Genomic DNA, 12668 nt, shown 5'->3' on the forward strand with positions numbered 1-12668 from the left:
CTGCGCTTTTTGCGTACAGACGCTTCCCTATTTACGAACAAGGTAGGTTCAGGACGATCGTAAGTTGAATTTGTTTGTAAGCTTCTTCTCTGCTATATTTTGTATGTTTAAGGTTTATTACATAAGTATGTTTAAGGCCTTTATAAGTAACCTGTATTTTGTACTAAAAAATAAACATTTCATAAAAGAATATGCTCTATAAAAATAAATGAAGGTGAGTTTAACTTACTTTTGGAAGATGCGCTTCAAAAGGTCGTCCTCCGTGGTAAAAAATGGCCAGAAAAAAAGTGTTCCAACCATTTTTTTTCCAACCGCATTAAGCTTTCTTATTCCACTTTCATTTCATAAGAAACGGCTCGTAGATGCACGAGATATTAATCAATAAAAATGTCAAAGTTCTTAGCGCGCTGGAGATACAGTATAAAATGTTTAAGTCAAGTCATATGAACTAGGAAGTAGAAGCCAGATTTCTTATTCGAAGTGGATGCTGGGGTGACCTCTTACAGCACCACACTCTGGTAGGGCAAGAGGGAAGCACTACAGTACTGTCCTTTACTCCAAAAATGGTGCACACAATACAAAATCTAATGTCCGGATATTTTTAGACATCCCGAAATAAATGTTCGTATCTACAGTTTTTCGTAAGCCTTGTAAAAGTAACCTGTATTGTTTTGTACTAAAAAATAAACATTTCATAAAATAATATGCTCTATAAAGATAAATTAAGTTAAGTTTAACTTACTTTTGGAAAACGGGCATCAAGAGTTAGGCGACTTCCTCCTCTTTGGTAGAAAGTGGCCAAAAAAAGAGATCCATCATTTTTTCAACCTCATCAAGCTTTCTTATTCTGTTGACTTGCCTTAAACTTGACCGCCATAAAAATTGGACCCATGCTTGTTTGAAAAAGACAATTGTGGACCTTTAAGATTTGAGGACCCCTCCTCTATAGCAAAGTCAAGTCACGTTTATTTGTGACCCCCTTAATCACAAAAAGTGTCAAAGGGCTTCACAGACCACTGTTATTAGGAGATACATCACTGAATTCATGAAAAAAAAATCATAACTCATCTGCTGTGACACATTTCAATATGTCAGCAGCAACATTAAAACGAAGCGACACAAATCTTTTGAAACAACCTTAAAATCAACGTGATGAAACATTTTACCTCCTGCATTGGCGACGATCGTTCCAATGACGTTTCCATGACTTTCCACTCGCTGAAATATTTCCTCAACCTCTGCCTGCACAATAAGAACACATTACACTTGTTGGCTGCGGCTGCATCGGCTCGCTACAACGGGTCAGGTGCAATCGACATTTCGTTCTGTGTACATTGTTACACAGAATGACAATACAAGGAAATTATTATTATTATTATTATTAAAAATAGCATACAAACTAAAAGTTAAAATCATTTAACGGTGTCTTTGGTGTCACTCGTTACCAGGGAAAGTAACTATTTACCTTACTTTTACGAGAAGTTGTTGTATGTCAAAGAATTGAAATTTTTCGGAGTAGATAAGAAACACCCTGGTCTTTTGTAGAGATGAGAATTCTGACTGTTTACAGAGAACAGGCCATCTCAGCTCAGCTCACTAGAAAGAGCCGATTCTTTCAGGTTTTTGTTTCTCTAATGCCTACATTACCAATTATTATGTAATATTCTGCACGGAATGACTTAAACAGGGAGGGGGGGGGTTGGACTAAAGAGAAAAAGACAAAAATGGAAATAAAACAAAAGAAAAATACAATAACAAAAGAATGAGATAAAAGAAAACAATAATAAATTTTGCATTTTATATAAACACGTGAAGACAACAAACACAGAAAATATAATAAAACTCAATAGATTTAAAGTCAACAACACAGAATCCCTGGAAAATAATCAATTTTGACCAATCACAAGGAAGAGAATAAGTTGTTGATTAGAGCAGAGCGGGCTCCCTTCGTTCACTTCCAAGAGTCTGCTCATCGAGACGCTTCGTTTAAGAACGACACCAGTTACTGCACCAATGACAACTCTCATTCGCCCTTTCTTTCGACGCATTAATAAATACTACAATCGTAATCCCTTTCTAAAGGTTTGTTCGTTGCTATTGTGAATGGTGACATGATCCGAAAAGACGTGACATAAACAACTCGGAGGAGAGCAGAAAAACGCGCAGCTGAAAACGGCGTTAGTGTCAAGACCAGAACAGAGACAGGACCCACTAGCGTACGTTTCTCTCAGTTTTATTGGGAAGAAGGGAAAGGATTGCACACACGATCCGCTGGTCGCGGGAAGCAGGTTGCTCTGAATGCGGAAGTGGTACTTCCGTGGCGAGCGATGGCTGTGTCGGGAGCGGAAAAAACAGTTCAGTAGAGGGACCGGAGAGCATAAACAAACGTGGTCGAGAACAGAAAATGGGTAGAAGCCGGGAAACAGACGGGAGCCAAAACAGGAGTGAGTCAGGGTCAGAAAACTTGCCTAGCGTAAACTGAAGTTCGCAGACAGACTGACAACAGGTGACAGAAAGACAGGGGTTTAAATGGTGACAGGGAGCCCATCAGAGTCCGAGGCAGTTGGCACCAAAGGAGCGGGTACAGGTGCCCCGCACCACTAATCATGACAGTTAGGTTTTTCGGTGCCACGCCGCCGTTGAGGTACCGATGGCGTAATAATGACGGAAAAAATGTAGTTTTACCCCATTACTAAAAAAACAAATCAACGTAATTAACGGCGTGATGTATAACGGCGTTATTCCCAACAATGTATACCAGTCAACAGCGATGTTGCTAGTTCAAACAACTCTCTAGTTTCTACAGTTCTTGACATACAATATTTGCCCTATCAATCCCCGAACAGTGGCATAAAATCCTACACATCTTCAGAACTTGAGCAACCACTCCTATCTGAAACATTTTAATAAGGATATTTCTGCATTGTGACTGAGAAGGCAAGCACTTCATTTATAGACTTTGACTTTTAATAGATAAAAGCAAAATAAACCAGTAATATTTGAGATAACGATGAAACAAAGACTCTTCTTGGTAAAGACCAAGACAGAAGAGAAGTGAGGTGACCAAAACCTTTGGAAACTGAGAGGAGAGTCTCTACCCAGAGTGTTGTCCCAACAGGCAATATAAAGGCTTAGTATATTTAGGGACGGGTAAATGATAATCGGGCTATGATGTGTCCTGTTCCAAACCCGATAGGCGTCCTCTGTGGGTACCAGATGGTGACATAAAATTGAGTTTTGCTCTTACATTAGAGCATGTGGCATTTAATTAGGTGAGCTCCGTAGTTCTGAATTTTTACTGTTACCATGAACACTGATAAAACACCTTTAGCTTTTGTTTTCAGAATTTTTCTAGAGCTTTGTAAAGTAGTGCAACATCTTGATTGCGGTATCGTTACGTAATGTGCTCATACCACTTAGCACATCCAGGGTTGCAGAACTCTGGATTCTATCCAAGCTAACATTGGGCAAAAGTCTGAGACCACACCCTGCCGTGGGAACCAAATCAGCCGGCTAAAAGGAAGTTAGGTAGATTCCAATCGATTTGAAGATATTGTTTAAAAGATGACGACTGTAAAATAGGACCATGCTGTATTTAGGGGTTGTACATGAGGAGTGAAGGTGGTGGATTTTATGCCGGTTTTGCAGCATGTTCAAATCTTGTGTCTGGCCTTCTTTCCTGGAGTTTGCATATTCACCACGTGCTTGCATATTCCGACTTCCTTGCATTCCAAAAACATGCGTGTTAGCTTAATTACAGACTAAGTATGGCTGTTTGTTTATATGTGGCCTAGGACTACTGGAAAGCAGGGCTGGGCTCCACCTCCAGCTCAGGCAGACTCTAGGTCACATGTGTCAAACTCATGGCCCGCGGGCCACATTTAAAATGTCTGAGCTTCTAAAAATAAATGAGACAAAAGAGTACACAGGGCAAAAACACTTTTCCCACAATGCCTTTCAATTATGATGTCCGGTAATTGACGGTCCTGTCAGCCTCTGGGATACCACCTCCCTAACCCTAAGGGCGCTAACCAGGTGTGAGGCAAGACACATTTTTGCCTAATCTCCAAACACTAGTTATCCAAATAAATTACAATGACTGCTCAGGCAGCACACAGGGTTGGATCATTGCCATTGTCATTCTGAATTCCATTTTCAAGCCACTTCCATTCTGTCTTCTGTTATCATTTCAGTTTTTTTCCTGGTTTCATGTTCGGACTGATGGTTTTAAGATATAGTTTGTTTTTGTTTGTTTCCGGCTTCTCTGCATTTTGCTTAACCCACGCAAATGTGACAGAATGACCCGACCACCAAAGGACCCGGTGGGAAGCATCCCTGTCCGGGTGGCGAAGGAAGAGTCCCTCTGCGGCTTCTGTATTCTGTCCCTGCGGCAAGAGAAAAGTCCCTCGGCCGCTTTGGTTTCCTGTCCCGGTGGCAAGGACAAGGTCCTTCGGATGCAGCTTCGAGGAAATGGTCCCTTGGTCGCTTCTGGTTCCTGTCCCAGCGCCGTGGAAGGTTCCTGTTCTTGCGGCAAGGTGATGGTCACCCTGCCACTTCTGATCCATGCTTAAACGGGGAAGGACAAGGACCCTTTGGCCGCCAAAGTCCTAGTGGCTAGGAGAGGAATACTTGGCTGCTTCCGGCCCTGTTTCAGCGGGGGGCGGACAATGACGTTCAGCAGTCCCCTGCTCCGGGAAAGGTCTGTTTGATGCCGCCTCTGTCATTTTTGTGTTTTATTGGGTGCATCTGCATCACCATTTTCAGTTTGGTCTTTGTTTCTGGTTTGGATATTGTCGGAGTCTATTTTGTTTAGACATGTAATTTGTTTTGTGACCCCTTGTTTATTTGTTACTTAGTTTCTTGAATATCTATTTCCCGTTTGGTGTTTGTTTCTGACTTGAAAATGTTTTTTTTTTTAAATTTTGTTTGGACATGTTTTTTTGTTTTCTGACCCCTTGGTTGTTACTTTAGTCCTGGTTTTATGAAATACCCCGCTTACCTTCCTGTTTTTTTGGGGGTTCACCTCCATGCAAGTGACAGGCTCAGCGCCACTACACACAGGTATGTCCATATCAATACGATTGAATCAAATTGAGAGATAAATTATCCTAAAAATGTCCAAGAAGATTTCTTTTATTTTTTTATTATGACGGATGCTAGAATGACAGTTTCGCAAAGTTAGCTTTCAACGCCAGTTTTACAGCCAGTTAAGTTCCACAAGTGGGTCTTGCATGAGATTGCCGCCGAGTCCTGTGATTCAAGCGTCCGCTCGGTCTACGAGCTCCTTTTTTCCTCATTTTCCTCACCAGCCACTCACGTTAGCCACTTGGGCGCAGCATATCGCTTGCTGCTATTTTCATCGTAAGCTACTCCGTGCCAATAAAGCTTGTTTCAACTTTTCAGTGTCACATTCCACAGCTGGCCATGCAATGTCGTCGAGTTCAGGGTCTGGACGGTTGTGCAATTTATGGTTTATTCTTGCTAGCTTTTACTGGGCTTTTTTAGTAGCCAATCTCAGATCAGACCAACTCCGGCTAGTTGCACTTATTTACTTAGTTGCACCCACACGCAAAGCGAGGGTGGTGAAAATTTTTCCGTCTGGGTTCCGAGTATATATATATATATATATATATATCCGATTGTTTGTCTGTTTGCTTCTTTTTATATCCGTTCCTCCAAGGAAACATATGTTGGCCTGCAGAGGGTTGAGCGCCACCAGGCTGTACTTACCTAAGACACACCACAAGAAATGGTGCCCCTACAACCATAGCGGTTAAGGGATCCAACCAACCAACCAAGAAAAGGTAGGAAGGAATTTAGATATGACCACCATATTTAACAAGCAGTCTGGGACGCAACACATGCCTTATGTATGAATATTAGCCTACTATCAAAATGACTGAGTCGGATGCAGCACATCCTGCGGAGAATGACTTTACTACTGTTGTATGATACCACCTCAAGTTTAACTTTCTTACTATATTAATGAATTTATGGGATGTTTAATAGTTTTGGTGAGCCTAAAGAAATGCGATTAAGAAATCCAATTTGTGATGTCATTTATATTTGAAGGATTGGAAAAAACAACAATGTGCAGCAAAATAGCATTTTTTTTGAAAAGGTACAGTAAACAAAATCACAATAATACAGTTTAAGTTACATTTCCATGCAGTTCTTTTTCTCTTCTTACCTTTGGGTCCACGATGAATCTCGCACACACTCACACACATGCCGGTTTGCTACCTGCCTACTTGTGATGCGGCTCACGGGACTTTCTTCTCTCCACAAGCGAAGGAGAAAAGCGCCCACTCACATGGAAGGGATCTATGCAATGGGTTCAATGTAGCCAAATGCAGCGGAGTAAGAGTACACTTTCTTTTTCACAAATCTTCTCAAGTAAAAGTAGAAGGTATAATGGTTTGGAAATACTCCTAGGAGTACAAAATGTCCTAAAACATACTCAAGTAAATGTACCGGAGTAAATGTAGAACGTTACTCCTCACGTCTAACAATCTTTGACAGCCAATCAGGTCGGTTATTCCAAAAGTAAAAAGGTGAGCTGACACTTTTGGTTTTTCCATAAAGACGGTCTCCTCTTTCAGATCAGAACAACATTTAATTTCAACACAACATCTTGTAGACAAAGGGTTGACCGATGCGTGGGGAAAGAAATGACAAAAGAAAATGACTTAGCACTTTTGGTTTTGCAGACTCAACTTTTTTTTTCTTCAGAAAGATATTCCACTCTCCCGAGCCAGAACGACATTGAATATCAACATATTTCACAGGCAGTCAGGTAATGTAGGTTACACCAAATATGAAAGCTGATTTTTGTTTTTGCTGACTAGGCAAATTCCCAGAAAGACATTCTATTCTCTCAGGACAGGACAAGTTTGGCCAGGATCACAATCTTCTACGAGTAATTAAGTCACTCTAGAGGTAAAACCTCAAAAACGTTCTGTCAGGGAATACCTTTAATGAGCGTGTGTGGCCGATTGCCTACTTCTTATTTCCACCCTATCCCACGTGACCAACGCATTCTGAGGCATAATGCGAGATATTTTCAATGGCATTATTGTCATCCACTTGTGGAACTGGCTAACGTGTTTGTCTATGGGTAGGGCGGCCGGGTTAATGGCATGCAAATATGCATTTCCCGTTTGTTTGGGAAAGTCTTCCTCATTGAGCCGTCTTTCCGCATGATGTCCGACAAAGGCGTACAGTACCGCCAGTGGAGCAGAACATGAGGGTGTGAAATGGATACATCTGGGTGTTGATGGTGACTACACGTCTTCCTTTATCTTGGCGGAACTTCCGTTTCCACATACTTCATAGCTCAGTCAAGCGTGGAACCTTGAAGTCAAGTCTACAAAATGCTAACCTCGACGCTTGGCCTTCTTGTTTTCAACCACTGAGGGATTCGTTCGTAACGGAGGTATTACTGTAAATTCCGGACAACGGACCGGGACCTGATTAAAGCCACGTGCGCTGTTTCTGTACAAGTCGCACCATTTTTTAACAGCCATAAAAACCAACTCATTAGGGTCAATTTCTTACATTGAACGAATGAATGAAAACTTTATTCGAACATCAAAATAAAAACAGAACAAAAACAATAAATTAACAACAAAATAATGTTACAGAATATGTTCGAAAAGGGGTAGTAAGAAGCAAATGCTTATATTCTCTACCCCTTCGTCTTCCCCACCAACTACACTAATGATATAACAATTGTAATGATATTAATAATAACAGTTATGATATAAGAATAGCAACAATAACACAAAGTTAACTAGACGCACTATTCCCAATCTCCCGCACCACTCATACCCCACCCTCCTCATCTCTGTATTATGCCAGGAATGTTTCTTTGTATTTAAATTTGAACAGGTGAATAGTTGATCTCGTCTTGCAAAGTGTTCCAAAGCTTGACTCCACACACAGACCCACGCATATTTTTCCTGGTGGTTCTCACCTTTGGGATAATGAATTCATTACAGACCCTTAAGTTATAATTTCCCTTTTTCCCAATGAACAATTTATGGATGTTTTCTGGCACTATGTTTTTGTTGACCTTAAAAAGCAGTTGTGCAGTGAAAAATTAAAACATAAAAACAAAAACAAAAAATCAGCAGGGAAATGTCCAGAACAGAAAAGTAACAAATTAACCCAAGGTTAAGCCAAAGGGGTCGTCCAACTTTTGCACGGCCAAATTCAAGAACTTTTTAAGGACCTACATTTCTCCGGTACCATTAAATAAGAAAAGCAGCGTGAATCCTGTTTTCTACAAATACAGTATCTGCGACTTACTCTTTGTATCACTAAATTTCAGGGGTTCTGCCAAGATCTATAAATCTTTTAGCAAGCTAGTACACGGAATTCAAAATTCCTATCATATTATCATTATTGATAGTTCAGTTGTACAAATGCGATTTTTAATCACGCGCACGCATTTATCAAGACAAGATTTTTTAGATATTGAGTAAATCGCGAATAAATTGGTGGATCTGATAATATGTAGCTCACATATTTTTAGTAGCAGGAAGGTGTGGCATGCAGCTGTCCTCTTGGGCGCGACACATAGGGGCAAGTATGCTTCATAGGCCAATGCCATACAAACTGTAGCCAGCTGCCGTTAATCTCAAAGGAAGAAGAAATGCAATGGCGAAGCGAAGCCACCAGAGAGTAGTGTCGGTATCATTTTTAAGCAGACCTGCTGAGAAACACAGCAACAATTTCAAGCATTCAGGAGCACTTTTCAATCCTTGAAAACACAAAGTTGAAATGTAGGCATTTTCAAGGATATATATGTATAGAGACCGAACCAATATGGCGCCCAATTCGACACTACATCCTTCCGAAAAGGCTCCTTCAAAATGAATATGCAAAACTACATAAACTTCGAAGTGACAGAACAAAAGGAAAGTATCACAGATTACTATAAATGTATGTAAAGCTTATTGTGCGAGTAATCTAGATATATCTAATGTCCGTACCAACGAAGATAAAAATAGCCCTAGAACAGGGGTCAGCAACAAGTGTCTCTAAAGCCGGAAGCAACTCCTTAGCACTCCCTAGTGGCTACATGGTGCTTTTTCCAAAATGTTTGATACTTGAAAATTATATGGTTTATGTGGTAGGACAAACGTGACACAAACATTCTTAATGTTTTCCAAATACCGTATTTTCCGCACTATAAGGCGCACTGGGTTATAGGGCGCACCCTGAAAAAACGTTTTTGGTCCTATTTTTGACATACATAAGACGCACCGGATTATAAGGCGCTACAATGGGAAGGTCGACAAAACAGTCAGATAGTTCAGTCAAACTTATTACCCCCTTAACATTCCCAAAGCTTGCAAATACGTGTCGAGAACACGTGCGGATGCGGTGTCCGTACGATGTCACTCAAATGCATCGTTCCATCATTCGGAAGGTTAAAGTCTTGGGATTCAAGAAATGCCAACCATTCCTTTATTTCAATTTTCTTTTTCGCTCGCAACTTTACTGTGCATATTACAATAAACACTTAGAATTGAGTTTAATTTAAAAATAGACACTCCATTCCATTCATTATTTGCACCGCTTATCACAGAAACATCGAGTTCAGTCTGAAACAAGATACAGGGACAATATAAAACCTGGAGTAGCTCACCGAAGTCGTTGTGTTCATAATAATGTGCAGCCGTGGTCCTTTTATATCCGTGAGTTTAGTAGATCCAGGAGAATAAAATATTTACAAATACAGAATAGAAAAAACTGCTTTCTCTATGCCGTCAGCCACGTGCTATACGCATTCATCTTTTTCGGCCAATTGCAGGCTTTGTTTCGCCGTTTAAGCCAATACCAGCCTGTAAATGAAAAAAAGGATCCGCCCCTTGACCTCCGAATAACTTTAGCCAATAGTGATCGAGTCAACTGATGATTGACGCGTCTTTTTTGGCCAATTGCAGGCTTTGTTTTGCCGTTCAAGCCAATGCCAGCCTGTAAATGATAAAAAGGATCCTCCCCTTGACCTCCGAATAACTTTAGCCAATAGTGATCCATTCAAATGATGATTGACACATTGGTTAGCCAATGAAACGCCGGTAAATAAATCCCAGCATACACCGCGGACTACTTGGCGTTCGGGGGAAAATCTTGTCGGCGGCTGCAAGTTAGTTGCAAGACTTTGTGAATTAATATTGATCCATAAATAAGGCGCACTGTATTATAAGGCGCATGGTCAGCTTTTGAAAAAAATAAAGGCTTTTAGGTGCGCCTTATAGTGCGGAAAATACGGTAATTGTAAACTATTGTATTTCCCTTAAGCACAGTAGGTGGGTGTGAGATAGAGGGGAGAGTTCTCTGTAGCATAACTCCGCCCACTCCAACCGCTTACCCAATCAAATTGTTCTATGTGCTTGGCTGGCGTTTGCAGGTAAGTACAGTTTCTTGTGTGGGGTTTTATCATAAAGTGTCTCAACAGTGAGCACACATACATCTTTTCTCTCTCTCTCTCTCTCTCTCTCTCTCTCTCTCTCTCTCTCTCTTTCTCTCTTTAATTTACTAGTCTCCCCCCTCTTGAGATTTTTTCTAGCATGTGGCCTCCAACACAAATGAGTTTGACACACATATGCTAAATAATTCTTTCGCAATATACAGCCAAAACGGGGGTCTGTTGGTGCGACACCTTGACTGTAAACTGTCGGTAAAACTGTATACTGGACCGAACGTGGTTGGGGGATTGCACAAGTACTTTTTTTTTTTTTAATCGCTCAAAGATGTTGTGGCAATTTCGGAGGGAATGTCAAGGACGGATTTTATTAACAAGTTTGTTGAAAAGATTCTGAAGTTTAAAAAGGAGGAGGTACATGCTGTCATAAAAATGACTTCTGGCAAAGGCTTTGATGTGAGTTTTGAAACGGCAGCTCTTTATCAAGAGTTTTGGAATCGCTTTGAGGGAGTGAGGTCCCAGTTTTCAGGATTTACAGTGGAGAAGCTGACTGATAATACTAACAAGATTGTCGTCGTTAGAATGTTTAGTGAGATGATCAGTGCTGATGACGTCTGTTATTGGTTGAGTAGATACTGCTCAGTAAAAGGCCAGGCTATGAAGGTGAGGTGTGAGAAAGGCTATTGGAATGGTGCCTGGAGGGTACCAGTCCAACTACGGCAAGATCCTCAGGGCTTTCAGGGAATGAAACAAATTCCGTCGACTATATTCCTGGGGGAAAACCGTGGCTTTATCCACTATCAAGGGCAACCGAAACTCTGTCGCAAATGTGGTGAGCATGGGCATCTGGCTGAGGTATGTGATCGAATTTTTTGTGGAAAGTGCAGAACAATTGGACATTCCTTTGAGGAATGTAGCAATAGCAGAAAATGCAATCTCTGTGGAGAAACGAATCACCTCTTTAGAAACTGCCCGAATTCGTTTGCTAACAAATTGAAAGCTAGGAAGGCAGTTAACAAAGACAACAAAGACAATGAAATGATGTCAGACAACATAGATAATGAAATGAATAAATGTCACAAAGACAATGAAGTGAATAAAGATAACAAAGACAATGAAATTAATAAAGTCATGGAAATACAAAATGAAAATGAACAAGAAATTAATGAAGTTATAGAAATACCCAATGAAGATGAACAGGAAATGAATAAAGTTATGGAAATACCCAATGAAATTGATCAAGAAATGCACAAAGAAATTGGACAAGACAAACAAATTGAAAAAACAGATGTACCTACCAAAACCCCTGGAGCAGAGACCAGAGAATCAAAATTGAAACAGGAAGAACCTGGAAATTCTGATTCGATTTCTCATAAAATACCTGAATTTGGACATGACAAACGAATAGAAAAAGCAACTGCCACTCTGAAAACACATATTAATCAGGAAGGGCCTGGAAGAGAGTTCAAATTAGCAAATTTGTTTGCTACGCCATTGGCGGGATTTGGAGAAGTCAAACAAATCGAAAAGGCGAATGACTCTCCAAAAACCCATACGGGCACTGGAAAGAGGAGTAAAAGTAAGACAAAATTGGGAGTGGTGAAAAAACCAGAAACAAAGATAAGAGATTTAGAAGAAAGCCGATTGCCGGTGAATAAGCCCACAAGGGAACTGTATGAAGTTGAGACGGAGGAAGTCGGGGAGGGAAAAAATCTGACCCTTAGTGGGCAAGGAAGTAAGAGACCCTTTGATAGGTCCTCTGGCTCACCCCCTAACCCAGAAAAAAGGGGAAGACCTGGAACCACAGACAGAGAGTCAGAGGGTCCCAGAGTTTTCCCCGGTGAGTCTCAAAATGAGGTACTACTCTTAAGTGATGTGTCTGACACAGGTGACACTCTCGATGATCTCGATGATCACCAAAGAATGGACTCAGATCCCCCGGTTTTGTCTAACTAGTTTAAATACTTTAACAACAATTATGAACATTACATTCTCTACTATCAATGTGAGAAGTGTGAGATCAAAGGTTAAGGCTCACAGTGTTTTATCGTTCTTAAAAACTATCAGAACGGATGTGTTTTTACTACAGGAATGCTGCATCCCCTTTCTAAAAAATTATAAACAGTGGGAAGAGATTTGGCCATATCCGTCATTATGGAGTGGCTCGAATGAAAACCGTAACGATGGGGTAGCCATTTTAATAAACAACCCTCAACTCATCATAAAGGGGAGT

General features: G+C 40.7%; 1 protein-coding gene across 2 annotated transcripts in view; it reads right to left on the reverse strand.

Moving 5' to 3' along the window:
- LOC148346491 (uncharacterized) overlaps window positions 1–12668 on the reverse strand; it is a 63344-nt gene that overhangs the window by 38285 nt on the left and 12391 nt on the right. Inside the window, exons 3-4 of one of the 2 annotated variants that reach the window (XM_088324802.1) lie at window positions 8527–8716; window positions 1167–1242 (exon numbers count right to left, since the gene is read on the reverse strand). In XM_088324802.1, the coding sequence (XP_088180928.1) occupies window positions 1167–1242; window positions 8527–8582 (132 nt within the window). In that variant the 5' untranslated portion in view covers window positions 8583–8716. The remainder of the gene's footprint in view (window positions 1–1166; window positions 1243–8526; window positions 8717–12668) is intronic. The other variant, XM_088324803.1, reaches the window with a different exon arrangement.

Source organism: Urocampus carinirostris, chromosome 20 (genome assembly GCF_059441175.1).
Source record: "Urocampus carinirostris isolate Australia breed hairy pipefish chromosome 20, RoL_Ucar_1.0, whole genome shotgun sequence".
Taxonomy (NCBI): domain Eukaryota; kingdom Metazoa; phylum Chordata; class Actinopteri; order Syngnathiformes; family Syngnathidae; genus Urocampus; species Urocampus carinirostris.